General features: G+C 40.8%; 1 protein-coding gene across 1 annotated transcript in view; it reads left to right on the top strand.

Moving 5' to 3' along the window:
- Positions 1 to 20,427, top strand: part of LOC124282840 (sushi, von Willebrand factor type A, EGF and pentraxin domain-containing protein 1-like) — a 41,119-nt gene that overhangs the window by 2,848 nt on the left and 17,844 nt on the right. Inside the window, 11 exon segments of the mRNA XM_046718878.1 lie at positions 917 to 1,091; positions 6,653 to 6,895; positions 7,473 to 7,759; positions 8,049 to 8,180; positions 9,104 to 9,199; positions 11,046 to 11,258; positions 12,437 to 12,668; positions 13,320 to 13,407; positions 15,996 to 16,092; positions 16,642 to 16,803; positions 19,285 to 19,446. Of these exon segments, the coding sequence (XP_046574834.1) occupies positions 917 to 1,091; positions 6,653 to 6,895; positions 7,473 to 7,759; positions 8,049 to 8,180; positions 9,104 to 9,199; positions 11,046 to 11,258; positions 12,437 to 12,668; positions 13,320 to 13,407; positions 15,996 to 16,092; positions 16,642 to 16,803; positions 19,285 to 19,446 (1,887 nt within the window).

A 20,427-nucleotide genomic window follows, 5' to 3' on the forward strand; every position in this document is an offset into this window, starting at 1 on the left:
GGTAAGATGGTGAGGGTAACCCATGTGTATCCCCAGCAACCTGCCTTGATGGTGTGAACAAATACTTCTGTCGCTGTCCAGTGGGGAAACAGCCGCCCACATGTAATACAGGTAAGATGGTGAGGGTAACCCATGTGTATCCCCAGCAACCTGCCTGGATGGTGTGAACAAATACTTCTGTCGCTGTCCGGTGGGGAAACAGCCGCCCACATGTAATACAGGTAAGATGGTGAAGGTAACCCATGTGTATCCCCAGCAACCTGCCTTGATGGTGTGAACAAATACTTCTGTCGCTGTCCAGTGGGGAAACAGCCACCCACATGTAATACAGGTAAGATGGTGAGGGTAACCCATGTGTATCCCCAGCAACCTGTCAGGATGGTGTGAACAAATACTTCTGTCGCTGTTCGGTGGGGAAACAGCCGCCCACATGTAATACAGGTAAGATGGTGAAGGTAACCCATGTGTATACCCAGCAACCTGCCTGGATGGTGTGAACAAATACTTCTGTCAAACAGCCGCCACATGTAATACATGTGTATCCCCAGCAACCTGTCTAAAATCATCCTTGTTCTAGTGTGATGAAAGGTTCTCACATTCCCTGGGTTCAAACATATGTATTGTATAGCTAAGATTATTCTAGATTATGGTGAGTTACAGATCAAACACGCTGACTGGCTCACTGTGACATACCAGACTGAGTGGCCAGGTGGTCTTGGGTGCCATGAGTTGGTCTGAAGAGTTATGTCCCTTTGTTGCCAGGCTTCACTGATCATGGCTCAGAAATCCCAAGGTTATGACACTTGGACCCTTGTATGGTCAGTTAGCGCTATATGCATGCTTGTGGACTATGAAATATTTATACAAGTATTAATAATCTAAGTATGTTAACCCAGTCTCCTGCCTGTTCCTCCAGACGCAGATGTAGACTACGACATGTGTTTCCATCCATCCTTGACACACGGGAGTGCTGCTCTTCCATACTCCATCCCCATCACCTATGACAACAATGGCGGCTACAGCATCACGATGTGGGTCAAGTATTCCAATGTTGATGGTCTTGGGACATTTTTCAGTCTCTATGAAGACATGTAAGTAAACAGCAAAATATTTACTAATAATCAAACAGATGAATGTCACCAGGGTGAGATCAGTAAAACTTAACTCAAAGATCTCACTGAAACTGGAGCTTGGTAGATGTATAATAGTCTGTTGCCCAGTCCCTGAACCGCATTAAATTTACCCTCCGTCCAGCCCTTTCTGTAATGCTAAAACCCCAAATAAAATGTAATGCTAAAACCCAAAATGAAGCAGGTTTAGATTTCATTGGGTTCAGTATCTGAATCTCCCATCTCACTTAGTCTCCTTTTCAATTTAAAAAGAATTATTTAATTCTATCAAAATTATATATACTCATGCCAATAATGGTTGTCACCCCACTCCCCACCCCAACCCCACACACACCTCACACCCCCACCCCGGTGTCCTCCCATTACGCAGACAGCCAGTTCGCAGACACCTTAAAACAACATTATTTACGGTTCAGTGAACAGATTATCTACTACCTGTTACCTACACATTATTACGGACTAGTCCAATAAAAAACACAGGAACAATGGAAGCTAAATTCTTCAAAGGCATTTAGAAGTTGGTGTAGTAATACAAGACATGGATAACATAAATCAAGATTTGTCTTGTATTAAAACTGAAGCTATATTATTTATTTTGAAAGACGGACGAAAAGACAGTAATTTGAATTTTTATTGCTGCAATATGAAAACAGTTTTTCACAAACATTTCGGTTTAACCTTCTAGTCTAACAGGTGTCGGCATCATTATATTGAAAACATTAGCTTATCTATTAGAAATTGCGACACTGATGTATCATATAAATCAAATAAAGACAAATGTGAACCTAAATATTATTCATATGGAATAAAGAAGTTATATGTTTTGCACACAGTATTAAGATATATGACGAGTGCACTTAATTACGATTTATTTAGAATAAATATTTAAAATATGACGCATCATGTCAATGTGGCCATGGATGTGAGAATGTTTTTCATTACGTCCTTGAATGGCCATTGTATACTACTCAAAGACATAAACTGTTACAATCTTTAGAAAGTATTGTTAAAATTAGAACACTGATTTGTATTAATCGTATCTTACATGGCAATGCAGGTGTCTCATTTACTGCAAATCAGAATGTTTTCAAATATGTACATATCTATATCTCTCCCACAAAACGTTTTCTCAGTTAACTTCTGTTGTACATATGCTATTATTTCAATAAACACAATCAAACCTCTCAGTGACAAACCTGTTTTTATATTCTATAGTAATTGATAGTAAAACAAAATTTGGGAAGAGAAATCATTTATCATTTAAACACAACAAAGTTCTATTTACCTACAATCAAACTTCTCAGTAACGAACCTGTCTCAGGCTCACCCTGCTCTACTCACTAGACAGTGGATTGTTCCATTATACCCGTAGGTGTTACCCTAATTAACCTTCTAGTTCAGTGTCTGTCAATTGGGTGTCTGTCAAATGGGAGATAACCCCCACCCCCCACCCCCTCTCCAATTAAAAATATTGAAGGTGGTGACAACCATTATTGGCATGAGTATATATTCAGAGACTAAGCATTCGTCGGTAAACTGTTCACAAGTATACTGAATAACAGACTTTTCTTGAAATAAATAATGTATTAACCCTGCCCAGGCGGGTTTTATGAATGACCACTCAACAAATGATAACATCTTTGTAATGAATATGCTCAACCAATTACTAAAAATAGTAAAAGAAAACTGTGTTGTGCCTTTATTGACTTCTCGAAAACGTCCGATAATGTATGGAGGGTTGGGCTCTGGCATAAACTACTTAACAATGGAATTAAGGGTAGATTTTTAACTCTTGTTCAAGATATGTATGCTAACATCAAATTGTGTGTACTATCAAACAATTATATGTCGGATTACTTCCCATGCTACGCTGGCGTGCACCAAGGTGAAAACCTTTCCCCACTTATGTTCTGTTTATTCATAAATGACCTGGACAGATTCCTTACTAATGATGGATGTACATCTGTGAGTCTTCATAACTTCCCAGATATTGATATGAACCTATGTATTTCATTTATGATACTACTTTATGCAGATGACACAGTCTTTTTCGCTGATTCAGCCCCTGAACTTCAACGTACTCTTAACTCATTCCATAGATATTGCAACATGTGGCATCTAGAAGTAAATCTAGATAAAACAAAAGTACTTATATCTGGGAGCGGTCCAGCAAAATACTCTAAGCTAAAGTTCTATGATGGAAATACTTTTGATTGACATTGCAGATGATTACATTTATCTTGGAGTGACTTTCAATAGAAACCGAAAATTCAATAAAGAAATAAAACAACTTTCAGACAGCGCATCTAAAGCTATGTTTTGCCTTTTGAAAAAATCAAGAAACTTTAATACACCTATAGATTGTTTACTGAAAGCATTTGATGTTATGATTTCCCCGATCTTGCTTTATGGTTGTGAGACATGGGCATATGAAAATTTACAAGTTATAGAGAAGATTCATTTGAGATTTTTTAAATTAACTATTGGTTTACGTTACTCTACCCCGAATTATATGGTATATGGAGAACTAGGGAGAGTCTCCCTTTACATATTAGCTGTTAAAAGGGTAATTTGTTACTGGTATAAGCTACATTCTGTTGGAACTACTCCAAAACTATCAAAATTGAATTATAATTATGCACTTATCCAAGGCTCTAGAGAACACGAATATGATATTTAGACCAAATATGTAAAAGGTGTAAATGTGGCCTATCTTATATATTTCATAACCCCGTAAATGTTTCATGCCAATGGTTAACTTCTCAGGTGGAATCAATCCTAAAAGATCAATTTTACCAAAGTTGGAAAGTTGAGATAGAAAATATCCCTAAAGGTTTCTATTACAAATACATTAAAAATCTCCCGATTTTAGAAAACTATCTCCTCCTGCCGGCTAAGGTATATTTACCAATTTTAAAATACAGAACCTGTAACCACAACCTACCTGTTGAAGTTGGCCGTTGGCATGGCATTGATCATGAAAACAGAACCTGTAACCACAACCTACCTGTTGAAGTTGGCCGTTGGCATGGCATTGATCGTGAAAACAGAACCTGTAACCACAACCTACCTGTTGAAGTTGGCCGTTGGCATGGCATTGATCGTGAAAACAGAACCCGTAACCATAACCTACCTGTTGAACTTGGCATGGCATTGATCGTAAAAACAGAACCTGTAACCATAACCTACCTGTTGAAGTTGGCCGTTGGCATGGCATTGATCGTGAAAACAGAACCTGTAACCATAACCTACCTGTTGAAGTTGGCCGTTGGCATGGCATTGATCGTGAAAACAGAACCTGTAACCACAACCTACCTGTTGAAGTTGGCCGTTGGCATGGCATTTATCGTAAAAACAGAACCTGTAACCACAACCTACCTGTTGAAGTTGCCGTTGGCATGGCATTGATCGTGAAAACAGAACCTGTAACCACAACCTACCTGTTGAAGTTGGCCGTTGGCATGGCATTGATCATAAAACAGAACCTGTAACCACAACCTACCTGTTGAAGTTGGCCGTTGGCATGGCATTGATCGTGAAAACAGAACCTGTAACCATAACCTACCTGTTGAAGTTGGCCGTTGGCATGGCATTGGTCATGAAAACAGAACCTGTAACCACAACCTACCTGTTGAAGTTGGCCGTTGGCATGGCATTTATCGTAAAAACAGCACCTGTAACCACAACCTACCTGTTGAAGTTGGCCGTTGGCATGGCATTGATCATGAAAACAGAACCTGTAACCACAACCTACCTGTTGAAGTTAGCCGTTGGCATGACATTGATCGTGAAAATAGAACCTGTAACCACAACCTACCTGTTGAAGTTGGCCGTTGGCATGGCATTGATCGTGAAAACAGAACCTGTAACCACAACCTACCTGTTGAAGTTGGCCGTTGGCATGGCATTGATCATGAAAACAGAACCTGTAACCACAACCTACCTGTTGAAGTTGGCCGCATGGCATGGTTGGCATGGCATTGATCATGAAAACAGAACCTGTAACCACAACCTACCTGTTGAAGTTGGCGCTGGCATGGCATTGATCGTGAAAACAGAACCTGTAACCACAACCTACCTGTTGAAGTTGGCCGTTGGCATGGCATTGATCGTGAAAACAGAACCTGTAACCACAACCTACCTGTTGAAGTTGGCGTGGCATGGCATGGCATTGATCGTGAAAACAGAACCTGTAACCACAACCTACCTGTTGAAGTTGGCCGTTGGCATGGCATTGATCGTGAAAACAGAACCTGTAACCACAACCTACCTGTTGAAGTTGGCCGTTGGCATGGCATTGATCGTGAAAACAGAACCTGTAACCACAACCTACCTGTTGAAGTTGGCCGTTGGCATGGCATTGATCGTGAAAACAGAACCTGTAACCACAACCTACCTGTTGAAGTTGGCCGTTGGCATGGCATTGATCGTGAAAACAGAACCTGTAACCACAACCTACCTGTTGAAGTTGGCGTTGGCATGGCATTGATCGTGAAAACAGAACCTGTGGCAAACAGATTGATCCAGAACCTGTAACCACAACCTACCTGTTGAAGTTGGCCGTTGGCATGGCATTGATCGTGAAAACAGAACCTGTAACCATAACCTACCTGTTGAAGTTGGCCGTTGGCATGGCATTGATCGTGAAAACAGAACCTGTAACCATAACCTACCTGTTGAAGTTGGCCGTTGGCATGGCATTGATCGTGGAAACAGAGCCTGTCACCACAACCTACCTGTTGAAGTCGGCCGTTGGCATGGCATTGATCGTGAAAACAGAACCTGTAACCATAACCTACCTGTTGAAGTTGGCCGTTGGCATGGCATTGATCGTGAAAACAGAACCTGTAACCATAACCTACCTGTTGAAGTTGGCCGTTGGCATGGCATTGATCATGAAAACAGAACCTGTAACCACAACCTACCTGTTGAAGTTGGCCGTTGGCATGGCATTGATCATGAAAACAGAACCAGCAATCTCTGTAAATCACCTGCTGTAGCAGATGAATTTCATTATTTATTTAAATGTGAAGCTTTTACTGAACAAAGAAAGAAATGCATTCCCATTACATACTTATCTTTCCCTAATCTAATAACTTATGAAAACATATTCCTTGCACAATCAAAAATTTAGCAAAATACCTAAACCTAGTTGATACAAGTGTGAAAAAGACTAAATGATTATATTGTAAACTGTAGCTATGCTGTATTAAATTGTAAAACTATAATTGTACTTTCTGCCATCTTGCCTGTATGTATATGTATTGTAAATGTTTATAATGTCTCTCTTGTACCACCAAGAGTGGTTCTTTGGAGAATAAGAGAGTTTGAGTTTTGAATTCCATTAAGAACCTTGTTCTGTATGACGTAATATTGTGGCACAAAATGTCACACAAGTCGAAGGCCTTACTACAGACATTGCTTTCATTAGCTGGACCAGTTAATGATCCTCAATAACCAACAATGATTCTCATATTTGTTCGATAATTCCAGTTAGAGAAGTCATATCATTTTTTGTGTAGATCTGGAGGGGGAATGACGTCCACAAAACCTCTGTTCTACATAAATGAAGTTGGCGTCTACAGTTACCTCGGCAACACACAGATGCTTTTGCCCTTCTTAGACGTCATCTCAGTAAACGATGGTATCTGGCACATGGTCATCGTTACCTGGGACAACACTCGGGGTGAGCTCAGCCTCATCATGGACAGCATCAGACACCATCTTCAGGCTGACTACGCAACAGGTCAACCCCTTCCAGCAAGGTATGCTGCAGATGTTGGATGTCTCTGTTTTTCTGTATACGTTAGCACCCTCCTCAAGGGTGATATGGATTTCAACGCTCGAGCCGTCAGGCGAGAGCGTTGAATCCATATCACCCGCAGAGTGGGGGTGCTTCCCTACTTATACCACGTACCGAATGGACTCGTACATTGCTTGTTGCACGTGCGTTTCCTGCACCGCCAAGGTTATTATCCACATATCAACCTCTGCACATGCAGATAGAAGGTTGATACACAGAAAATCAACCTGCCAGAACAATGGACATAACATACCCTAGTGGTATAATTTCAAATATTAACCAAGTATATTTTTTGGTTTTGACTATTTCCTTTGACAGATCTACAGGTATATGTATACTTGACATATCTTACAGACATATGTTATTGTCAGACTTTCTATGACACTTGGTTGTTAACTCTGACAATTTTGTAGGATGGGTATTCATGTTAGTTAATGAGGTCAGGTGTGAAGTAACAAAAATACAGCTGGTAAAGAATTGTTAAAAATATTGGTAAGTTGTTCTGTATGTTGTGTGTATGTTGGACAATGTTTCTCCAGACTTTGGATCTCCATGGGAGCACACCCAGCCCCACCCTCTGCCGACACCCCTGTCAACTCCTCTGTGCCTTTCCATGGCTGTGTGTCACAAGTCAGCCTCTACAGTAGACATCTGGACTTTGGATCTGAAGCAGCAGGATTGGACCGTCGTCCCATGGCAACACTGTCACCAGGGTTAGTGATGAGATGGACAGAGCTGGACACCCATGGATCTGCCCTCATTGTCCGACCCTCCACGGCAAAGCTGTGTCCCAGCGGGGATGCATCATGTCTCACCCCCATTAGAGGTCAGTGACCATACTGTGTGCGAGTTCTCTACAGCTGAAGGCTTGTTTCATCATGTGACAATATCATCCCCTCATGTTAAATTTGTTTCAGATACAACAACTCAGTTGTTGGTTTATTCTGTTATTTTCTTTCAAAATTAATGTTGTTTTTCTGGCAATTTCAAACTTGAGACAAGTGTCAAATGAAATTCCCTTAGGACATCAAGTGTTTCTTGAGACTGAATGAGACACAAAGTCCTTTTTAATGATTTTATTTAATTTTAACAGTCATTTGTTTTGATTTCTATAGATTCTTCTCCTGTGAAAGTGGTCTTTTGTCCTGAGAATCAGTTTGTGGCTGCACCCTCTGGAACAGTTCAGGTTTACTGGGAGGATCCTCGCTTCAGTGGAGCTGTATCATACACGTCCAACTACAGACCAGGTAGTTTAGGGCTGTAGTAGGTCATACAAGTGCCAGTGGTTCACCTGCTTAAAGTAGTGATGCATTACGACTATACAAGTACTGATGCATCACCTCAATACAATTATTAATGCATCACCTCTATACAAGTACTGATGCATCACCTCAATACAATTATTAATGCATCACCTCTATACAAGTACTGATGCATCACCTCAATACAATTATTAATGCATTACCTCTATACAAGTACTGATGCATCACCTCAATACAATTATTAATGCATCACCACTATACAAGTACTGATGCATCACCTCAATACAATTATTAATGCATCACCTCAATACAAGTACTGATGCATCACCTCAATACAATTATTAATGCATCACCTCTATACAAGTACTGATGCATCACCTCAATACAATTATTAGTGCATCACCTCAATACAATTATTAATGCATCACCTCTATACAAGTACTGATGCATCACCTCAATACAATTATTAATGCATCACCTCAATACAAGTACTGATGCATCACCTCAATACAATTATTAATGCATCACCTCTATACAAGTACTGATTCATCACCACAATACAATTATTAATGCATCACCTCTATACAAGTACTGATGCATCACCTCAATACAATTATTAATGCATCACCTCTATACAAGTACTGATGCATCACCTCAATACAATTATTAATGCATCACCTCAATACAATTATTAATGCATTACCTCTATACAAGTACTGATGCATCACCATCATACAATTATTTATGCATTTTCTACTTCATATTAAGTAGCTGTCCTTTGATTATATTACAATTGTGGAACAGCTAACCAAGGCTAGATTGTATGGCATCTAATCTAGAAAGTCTAAACTGAATTTGTATTGCATTAATGAGATTGTTCTAAGACTGTTTTCATGAATGTTACAAAGGTGTTGCACTTTCAACTGGGTCGCACATGGTGGTGTGTGAAGCTCGAGACGCTGCAGGGAATGTGGCCCTTTGTTCCTTTATGGTGTATGTCAACAGTGAGTATAAGCTAGAGTATGTTACATCAATAGAAACATCCAACTTCGTACCTCAAGCACATGTCTCACAGATCGTAAAGGACTTGTCAAGAGTGAGTATAAGCTAGAGTATGTTACATCAATAGAAACATCCAACTTCGTACCTCAAGGACATGTCTCACAGACCGTACAGGACTTGTCAACAGTGACTATAAGCTAGAGTATGTTACATCTATAGAAACATCCAACTTCATACCTCAAGGACATGTCTCACAGACTGTAAAGGACTTGATCCTTCATGGTGTATGTCAACAGTGAGTATAAGCTAGAGTATGTTGCATCTATAGAAACATCCAACTCCTTACCTCAAGGACATGTCTCACAGACTGTAAAGGACTTGTCAACAGTGAGTATAAGCTAGAGTATGTTACATCTATAGAAACATCCAACTCCCTTACCTCAAGGACATGTCAACAGTGAGACTGTTACATCTATAGAAACATCCAACTCTCCTTACCTCAGGGACATGTCTCACAGACTGATGGACTTGTCAACAGTGAGTATAAGCTAGAGTATGTTACATCTATAGAAACATCCAACTCCTTACCTCAAGGACATGTCTCACAGACTGTAAAGGACTTGTCAACAGTGAGTATAAGCTAGAGTATGTTACATCTATAGAAACATCCAACTCCTTACCTCAAGGACATGTCTCACAGACTGTAAAGGACTTGTCAACAGTGAGTATAAGCTAGAGTATGTTACATCTATAGAAACATCCAACTCCTTACCTCAAGGACATGTCTCACAGACTGTAAAGGACTTGTCAACAGTGAGTATAAGCTAGAGTATGTTACATCTATAGAAACATCCAACTCCTTACCTCAAGGACATGTCTCACAGACTGTAAAGGACTTGTCAACAGTGAGTATAAGCTAGAGTATGTTACATCTATAGAAACATCCAACTCCTTACCTCAAGGACATGTCTCACAGACTGTAAAGGACTTTTCTTCTTATGAGATGGACTTTTGGGTATGTAGACAGTATACTGAGTGGGGTATCTAACACTACAGTACTACATGGCGTCTTGCTGAGGTAGTGTCATTAGTATGAACGTGTACAAACTCCTGCATGCACTCACACTCACATGCATACACTCAAATGTGCATGAACATTGCTATGCAAGTGCTGTAATCTTGAACACAACGTTAAACACGTTTCCACTTCTCTTTTAGTCTGAAGGATGTCTGGTTAAATTATTATAAATTTGAAACCCCACTGTCGTTATTTAAATTCTGTTTCCCAACCCCCCCAGTGCCAGCATAATTGTTTCTGTCAACAGCTGCAAAATTGCTGGCATTGCATAAAACAATATTCATTCACAGGTATAAGTTCAGCAGCCCTGTAACATTGACTTAGAAATCACTTCAAACAACAAAGCACATTCTTTCCTGTTTCATTAAGTCCCAGTTTAAAGTGGGGCGGTGGGGTAGCCTAGTGGTTAAAGTGTTCGCTCGTCACGCCAAAGACCCAGGTTTGATTCCCCACATGGGTACAATGTCTGAAGCCCATCATTTCTGGTGTCCCCACCGTGATATTGCTGGAATAGTGCTAAAAGTGGCGTATAACCATACTCACTCACTCACAATTTAAGGACGAAACATTACATGGAACACAGGACAGATATATCTGTATTTGATTATTTCTTTCTTAGAAATTGTTAAATACTTTGGTTATTGGTGAGCAGGTGTCTGTATGTGGCCAGTATGCCGTTCTTCTTTCGTAGGAATGTGCCTACAATAAGACTAGAAGAGGAACCTCCCAGATTGGATATGTACTTATTTCTTCTTGTTTTTAATTTCTAGGTGAGTCATGTCCAGTTCAGGCCATCCCACGGGAAGGGGGTGACAATGTCTGTGAAGCCAGTAATGGAACGTGGCCATTCACAGCATGTACCCCTTCCTGCCCCTCCCCTACCCATGGGCTGGTGCAGACAGTACCAAACTACTACACCTGTGGCCCTGGCGGTAGCTGGATCTCGCTAGCTGAGACAGATGGGCTCTATCCCCCATGTGGAGGTGAGGAAATACACCCTGGATCTAACCACAGACAGGTGTATGTAGCCTTTAATAGTGAATCTAACCCCTACTGGGGGTGTTCTTCCTGGATCTAACCACAGACAGGTGTATGTAGCCTTTAATAGTGAATCTAACCCCTACTGGGGTGTTCTTCCTGGATCTAACCACACACAGGTGTATGTAGCCTTTAATAGTGAATCTAACCCCTACTGGGGGTGTTCTTCCTGGATCTAACCACAGACAGGTGTATGTAGCCTTTAATAGTGAATCTAACCCTTACTGGGGGTGTTCTTCCTGGATCTAACCACAGACAGGTGTATGTAGCCTTTAATAGTGAATCTAACCCCTACTGGGGGTGTTCTTCCTGGATCTAACCACAGACAGGTGTATGTAGCCTTTAATAGTGAATCTAACCCCTACTGGGGGTGTTCTTCCTGGATCTAACCACAGACAGGTGTATGTAGTGTTTAATAGTGAATCTATCCACTACTGGGGGGATTTTTCTATTGTTTGAGTTGGTCTCTGGGTCCTCAGTAACACTGTTCTGGTTGCCACATTTATACAAACTTGGTTTACAGATTTGAGCCCATCAAGAAAGATTCTTTTGTTCTGTTAAACGTTTCTTATAAATATTCAGCCATCAAAATTAATTTTTAGGAAACCAAGCATTTATTTCTTGGTTTTCAGATTTTTGTTGAATATCATATTTAGTAGGTTGGGGAAAATAATTAGAACAAACAATGGATTGTTATTATTTGTTCTTAAAAAATGTTGTCATCAATTTTCCGTGTGTCTGAAGTAATAGATTGACTTGTCATTTAACTCATGGTAACATGATACTTTTCATTTGTCGTGAAGAAATAGAGGTCTTTTCAGATTAGATTATTGAATCAATCAAACATCATAACAATGTTCAAAGGCCTCTAACTAGCTAACCAGGAATGCAAAACAATGAGGTCTTGACAGGTTGATTAAATCTTTTATAGTCAGAAGCCAATCATCTTCAGGAAAGTGATAAGCCATTTTGGAGTATAACACAAACAAATATCAATTGTTTGTACCCATTGTTTAACAATAAACAATTAATCACACTCATAAAATCCACAAACAGATTAATGCTTGTTCAAGGTCATTGTCTTGTGAAACATTTGACAGTAAAATATTCTCTGTTGCTCCAGAACTGACTGGCCCTGCCCAGCAGGTGTTGACGATGAATCTCCAGTACCGTATTACGGTCAACTCGTGTCGTGATGTTAGTCGGCTTCTGGAGACGGAGGTAGTGGACAGTGTGAAGATACTGGACACCACTTGGAACGCCTTCTGTGAGGACTCAGGATGCACCTCCATCACCAACAACATCACATGCGCACTCCCATATTACAATGTTCAGGTCACATTTCCCAATGTCAGGTGAGCCATGAGATATGTTTTAGCCCTCCAACTAAACTTTGGCCCATGAGTAGAAAAGTATATAAACATGAAAAGTTCACTTCATTTCATAGAATCCTTGGATCTTGTGCAGACATTTTGATTCAGATGATAATTATTACTCACTTGAGGGATTCCAGGCTAGAGTTTCGTTTTACACTGTTTTTAGCAACATTCCAGCAATATCACAGTGGGAGACACCAGAATTGGGCTTCACACATTGTACCCATGTGGGCAATCGAACTTTGGCATAAACCCAGCAATAAGTGGGTACCTGATAGGATCAGATGCAATGTTAATGTCACTCAAGGAGCTGAGAATGAAAACTGAGTCTGCACTGATTCAATGGCCAGGTTTGTAATTGAGTGTAATGACCATTCTCTTGGGTGAATGTTTGGTGTATGAGCTGACATTATTATTTACAGCACAATAGCCATATTGATGTAACATATACAAGCAGATGCTCAAAGTGGATTAGATGGGTATTTACAACAGTGAGTAAGTTGGAGGATAACTGAATATTAAACAGTATTTTTTTAATTTCATATCAATTGTACGTTGCTCCATAAGGAACATATAGGTTTTACTGCCCTGTGCTACAACCAGTTGCTTACTGTTGTATCTTGTCTTCAGTGCTGTGCTCAACACTTCGGCTGAATCTCGGACCCCAACAGAGATCCTTACTAGAGCAGTTCTGGACAAACACATGTTTAACTACAATGTAAGTGTTGCCTTTAACAGAATGGTTTCATAAGCTAGTCTAAGTGTCTGTAGGTGCCCTTGCTTGCTCAATTAAGACAGAGTGCTTCCATCTAAACTTGTCTGTAAGTGTTGACCCAACAGAAGACAACACTTGTTCCCTAACAACAGAGTGCTTCCATCTAAACTTGTCTGTAAGTGTTGACCCAACAGAAGACAACAATTGTTCCCTAACAACAGAGTGCTTCCATCTAAACTTGTCTGTAAGTGTTGACCCAACAGAAGACAACAATTGTTCCCTAACAACAGAGTGCTTCCATCTAAACTTGTCTGTAAGTGTTGACCCAACAGAAGACAACACTTGTTCCCTAACAACAGAGTGCTTCCATCTAAACTTGTCTGTAAGTGTTGACCCAACAGAAGACAACACTTGTTCCCTAACAACAGAGTGCTTCCATCTAAACTTGTCTGTAAGTGTTGACCCAACAGAAGACAACACTTGTTCCCAACAACAGTGCTTCCATCTAAACTTGTCTGTAAGTGTTGACCCAACAGAAGACAACAATTGTTCCCAACAACAGAGTGCTTCCATCTAAACTTGTCTGTAAGTGTTGACCCAACAGAAGACAACACTTGTTCCCTAACAACAGAGTGCTTCCATCTAAACTTGTCTGTAAGTGTTGACCCAACAGAAGACAACACTTGTTCCCTAACAACAGAGTGCTTCCATCTAAACTTGTCTGTAAGTGTTGACCCAACAGAAGACAACACTTGTTCCCTAACAACAGAGTGCTTCCATCTAACATGTCTTTTAGAGTTGACCCAGCAGAAGACAAAAATTGTTCCCAACAACAAAGTTTTTTCATTTGTACTAGTCCGTAAGTGTTGACACTGTGGGTGACCTTACTTACTCAAATAAAACAGAATGGCTTCAGCTAAACTTGTCTAAAAGAGTTGACCTTCAAGTGACCTAATTGTTCCCCTACAAGAGTTTTGGTTTCCCTGTCTGGAGTCATTGCCTTCAGTGTTGTTCTGCTGTTAGGAGAGTGTGTGTTTTGTAGTTTGTAATAACATTGGTTAGGTGATAATAATTATGAGTCACAATGTGTAACATTTTGAGTGTTGGTTGTGGGTCACATTTCACCTCATATATGTTCAATGGCAATAGTATTTTAGAGGTACGCCTTTTGAGAAAGCGCTCTAGAGTTACCTCCCTTGACCGGATGTTTATGTTTTGACTCCCGCTCGTATGTGCAACATGTTTCGAGAAAGATCTAAGTGTTTAATGATACAGCCATGCTTTGCTGGAAAGTTCGAGAATCTTTGTCAGTGTATATAAAGGCTGGCTGTTGTGTTGTGCGACACAAGGACTGACACACGGACTAACACAGAATTACACGGGACTTTCGATATCACAGGAGTTGCCCATCGTTGTTTGCCTTCTTCAACATAATCTGACCCTGACACTTCGTGCCTGACTGCTCTCTTTGTAGCCAAGCTCCATTTGGAATATCTGATCTCCCTATAATTATCAAGACTCTGGTGAGTCATATATTTCATATATGTGACCAATAACTTTGTGACTCAATTGCATTGTATTAGAAATCTGTATTGTGATTCATTGTAGCTTGCTCATTGTTTGCTCAATATATTATTGAATATTTTAGACTTGTCTGTGTTATATTTTGCTAGTTCAAAGGGATTCTTAAACCTTTTGTCATGGCAATTATTTAACCGTAACACTAACACTGTTGTTTTTCTCAGCTTGTAGATCTCCCTGCCACTGACCAGTGCCTTCAGTGTTGTTCTGACTAGAGGATGTTGTTTCTCTCTGCTTGTAGATCTCCCTGCCTCTGACCAGTGCCTTCTCTTCTGCCTTCAGTGTTGTTCTGACTAGAGGATGTTGTTTTCTCTGCTTGTAGATCTCCCTGCCACTGACCACTGCCTTCAGTGTTGTTCTGACTAGAGGATGTTGTTTCTCTCTGCTTGTAAATCTCCCTGCCACTGACCACTGCCTTCCACTGACCAGTGTTCAGTGTTGTTCTGACTAGAGGATGTTGTTTCTGCTTGTAGATCTCCTGCCACTGACCAGGCCTGTCAGTGTTGTTCTGACTCTGTTGTTTCTCTCTGCTTGTAGATCTCCCTGCCACTGACCCGTGCCTTCAGTGTTGTTCTGACTAGAGGATGTTGTTTCTCTCTGCTTGTAGATCTCCCTGCCTCTGACCAGTGCCTTCAGTGTTGTTCTGACTAGAGGATGTTGTTTCTCTCTGCTTGTAGATCTCCCTGCCACTGACCAGTGCCTTCAGTGTTGTTCTGACTAGAGGATGTTGTTTTCTCTGCTTGTAGATCTCCCTGCCACTGACCACTGCCTTCAGTGTTGTTCTGACTAGAGGATGTTGTTTCTCTCTTGTAGATCTCCCTGCCTCTGACCAGTGCTTGTAGATCTCCCTGGATGTTGTTTTTCTTTGCTTGTAGATCTCCCTGCCACTGACCAGTGCCTTCAGTGTTGTTCTGACTAGAGGATGTTGTTTCTCTCTGCTTGTAGATCGCCCTGCCACTGGCCAGTGCGTGTTGTTCTGACTAGAGGATGTTGTTTCTCTCTGTTTATAGGTCTTACTACCAGGGGCAATGCCAGAAGCCAGTACCTTTAGTGTTGATGTAGCTCTACTCTGTGCGTTAGGTGAAGTTGAAGTTGAGGGAGATTGCTGTGAGTTATTGTGCCAATGTAAACTCAGAATAATTCTGTTTTTGTTGTTATTGGTGCTCTTTTGCAAAGCATTTGATCTAACTTATTCATAAATACTTTAACCTAGCATGTTTGGAGCTACAATCTCTCTTCTATATTATTTATTGATGAATCTTGATACAATTGATATCAAAAGACATAAGTTAAAAAATAACCTCCAAATGCTTTCTTCTTTATTATTGTGAAGGTTTAAGTAAAGGCTCATCTGTTGAAGCTAAGTTTAATTGGAATTGCTATACAGGTAATTGAAATACTGACAGTTGCCTAATGAAGAATGATGTATAGAATACAGAACTGTTCAGATGGATGACATACACATGTTGGTTTAGATTCCTATACCATAGTCAAGGTAAATTTTATAACAAGAGACAAATTTAAGAGTCCATTCTTAAAATGTCATTTGTTTACTGCTGCTCAGTCAGTTGAAAAGCTGGAATGTAAAATATGGTTTAAGCATTGGCAGCTGTACAGCTGTAACCCATTCACTGACTCACATTTGGTATTGTACAGATACCTGTGGACCAGGTACATATCACAGTGCACCAGTCAACAAGTGCCTCAACTGTCCTATGGGGCAGTATCAGCCACAGTTTGGTCAGGTCACATGTGAGTCATGTGATCCAGGGAAGACAACTCCATCTGTTGGCTCCACAAATCCAGCAGATTGCATCAGTAAGTCATTGTGGTTATTAAAGCAGCTCTCTGGTCTGCATGTTAGTTAATTCTTTCATCATACAGATGTAGTTTGGATATGAACTTTCCTTTTAGATAGTGAAAGACAGACTTGTACACAGATATGTATTCAGTCAGTATAGTCAGTGGGTTTTTGGTTGTATTTCTTTGTTGTTTTACACTGCATGTGCACTCAGTAACGCTGAAGGGGTCGTTGTCAGCACAGGTACTACAGATATGTACCCCAGGTACATTTCTGTATACAGATATGTACCCTAAACAAAGTCAAACTACAGAAACGTACCCGGTACCCTAACCGACGGACGAGTCCATATTCCGCGACCCAATACCGAAACCATATGTTGTTATTCCCGTTCAGCTGATTGCAAGTGGTGTATGTTGTGCACCGTGAAATATTCGTTATACTGTGTATGCTCTTATATAACGCAATCAAATGCATCTAATACAACAGTATGGCAGTTCCGATCAAGAAAACTCCACAATGCAGAATGGAATCGTCCTAGGGTACATTTCTGTATTCTGATTATGGCCAGGGTACATTTCTGTATACAGAAACGTACCTGGGGTACACATCTGTAGTACCCATGCCGACAACGACCCCTTCAGCCTCAGTAACATTCCTGCTATATGGCAGTCGTCAGTAAATAATCAAGTCTGAACCAGACAATCCAGTGATCAACAGCATGAACATCGATCTATGCAATAAGAATACGATGATATGACCACCAACTCCTATCACTTAACCCTTCTGACAAGTAGTGGTTGCTGTAGATCTATTCTAAAGCTGATCTTCACCGGTAGTATTCAGTTGCAAAGGTCCTAGCACTGTACAACTGAAATTACAGGACTTACGCTGTTTATCACAAAACAGGAACAGAAGCACATTTAACCACGTGTTTTGGTGGCTATGTGATTGTTGTAAAGGTTTGTGTTGACTGTGATCTGAAAGAAATAATTGAAGCACTAGTAAAATCTTGAGATACATCTGATAATAGGATGAGCATAGACTTGCACTGGAAGACACAATGTAACAAAACACTAATACAAGTATGAATTTGTTCTTAGTTTAGACATAGTGATATAGTAAAATTGATAAACAGATGTTTCTGTGAATTTTATTTACATATTGGTCCTACCTACTCAAGTTCAAGGCTTGATATTTTCACTAAAGTACACAGCAATTTCTCATAACCTAATTTGACATCCTCGGTGTATGGAGTGCTCAACCTGAGACCATATATCAGTATGTATAGTTATTTATTCCACATATGGTAGTGAAAGATGACAGAGTGAATGACTATAAAGCATGCATATTCAGGGTGTAAATTCAGTGGATGTACTCGCAGTGTTGGATAACTGCCTAATGAAGCAGAGACCATATATATGTATATGGTCTCTGAATGAAGTAACAATGTCTCCATGGATTACTGTACTGAATGCTCACTGTAGTGTTACAGCTCCAATCGCCTCGGCTGTATTTGCCTGGAATTATGGGATAGTCATTGATTTACAATGACCACCAGCTGCTGTGTTCTATAAGTACAGAAGTGATAACAAAGTTACCACAACACCACCATTGAGCACATTCCAAACTAAGTGTGTTAGAGTTATCTCCCCTAGACCATGTTCTTTCAGTCATTGCATTGTGGAAAGTGAATGTGTGGCGGCTGTAACTTGTAAATTCACATTATGAGTAGAAGGTTTAATAAATGTAGAGTGGAGCAGAGTTAGGCTGTGTACGATAGAAGTCGACTGCACAGCCTACCAAATTCACATGTCTGCTTGACGAAGACTAGTCGATTGTGCTAAGGAAAAATAACATTCCACTGATGTCGTCCTCAGTGACTAGTTTCAATGGGGCTCTAATCCATCATAATCATTTTTAAATTTTTTTCAGTTTTGTTGTAATGATAAGGCCACTTATACAGAACTGAACTCCATGGTGCAAGGTCATGTTCTAGGTGCATACAACACAATGGACATTATTACCCCGGATAACCCTAGCTGCCTGTATGGTGCTAAAACGTTCATAGTCATATGACTTATCCCACGAGGTACCCATTTTTGCTGGGTGAACAGAGGCAATATTGATCAAACTCAATTGCCTATGTGCGTTTTGTTTAGGGGAAGGACAAAATCCTAGAAACTGTCAGGACACAAGCTACCAAACACAGGCACCCATCCTAGGACTCTCCGTGACCAACGCTGCTTAACATCAACTGATTGTAGAACAGGGCTCTATGCACAAGACCTATGTACTGAACTGACAGAAAATGTAAACAGAAGTAATCATTAATGTGTCATTAAAACAGGAACAGCAACAAACTCTCAAGACAAGTAAAATAAGGTTTACATTATTAGACTAGTCTTGTGGAGTAGTGTTAAGAAACTGATTTCCAAAGCTTCTGCATGACACGTATGTGCTTCTGTATGATGATTCCATGTACCTGTTGTCTACAGCTAACTGTACCATTGGGCAATACTACAACATCACCACTGGGACCTGTGAGCCGTGCCCAATTGGAACTTACCAGAACATCACGGGCGCCTTGTCCTGCAGACTCTGCCCTCTTGGTCAAGTTACGTTTAACACAAGTGCCACATCGCATTTAGAGTGTGTAGGTGAGTGTGATTATACATCAGTGTTGCTGTGTGATATAATGTGAGCGGACCCGTGTTATGGGGTAGCATTCTTAGAGCTGTATGTCTTACTTAATTAGCATCCCAGAAGTGGACGAGAAACACCAGAATCACGATGATCATGATGATGATGATGATGAAGATGACATTGTGTGTATTGTAGATGGATGCAATACTGTTGGTGGCTGTCAAGGTCTGTGTATTGTGGTGACTGTTCAGCTCTCCTGTGGCAGGTGATTGGAGGACTGTTGGTGGCTGTCAAGGTCTGTGTATAGTGGTGTCTGTTCAGCTCTCCTGTTGGTGGCTGTCAAGGTCAGTGTGTTCAGCTTCCTAGAGGAGGTGACTGTGTTGGTGGCTGTCAAGGTCTGTGTATTGTGGTGACTGTTCAGCTCTCCTGGCAGGTGATTGGAGGACTGTTGGGTCTGGCTGTCAAGGCTCTGTGTTTAGGAGGAGTGGTGTCTGTGGTGTCTGTTCAGCTCTCCTGATGCAGGTGTTTAGAGGACTGTTGGTGGCTGTCAAGGTCTGTGTATTGTGGTGACTGTTCAGCTCTCCTATGGCAGGTGATTGGAGGACTGTTGGTGGCTGTCAAGGTCTGTGTATTGTGGTGACTGTTCAGCTCTCCTGTGGCAGGTTTTTGAGGACTGTTGGTGGCTGTCAAGGTCTGTGTATAGTGGTGACAGTTCAGCTCTCTCCTGATTTTTGATGGCAGGTGATAGGAGGACTGTTGGTGGCTGTCAAGGTCTGTGTATTGTGGTGACTGTTCAGCTCTCCTATGGCAGGTGACTGGAGGACTGTTGGTGGCTGTCAAGGTCTGTGTATTGTGGTGACAGTTCAGCTCTCCTGTGGCAGGTTTTTTGAGGACTGTTGGTGGCTGTCAAGGTCTGTGTATTGTGGTGACTGTTCAGCTCTCCTATGGCAGGTGATAGGAGGACTGTTGGTGGCTGTCCAGCTCTCTGTATTGTG

The sequence above is a fragment of the Haliotis rubra genome, unplaced genomic scaffold (genome assembly GCF_003918875.1).
Source record: "Haliotis rubra isolate DU_JTF1 unplaced genomic scaffold, ASM391887v1 Scf304, whole genome shotgun sequence".
Classification (NCBI taxonomy): Eukaryota; Metazoa; Mollusca; class Gastropoda; order Lepetellida; family Haliotidae; genus Haliotis; species Haliotis rubra.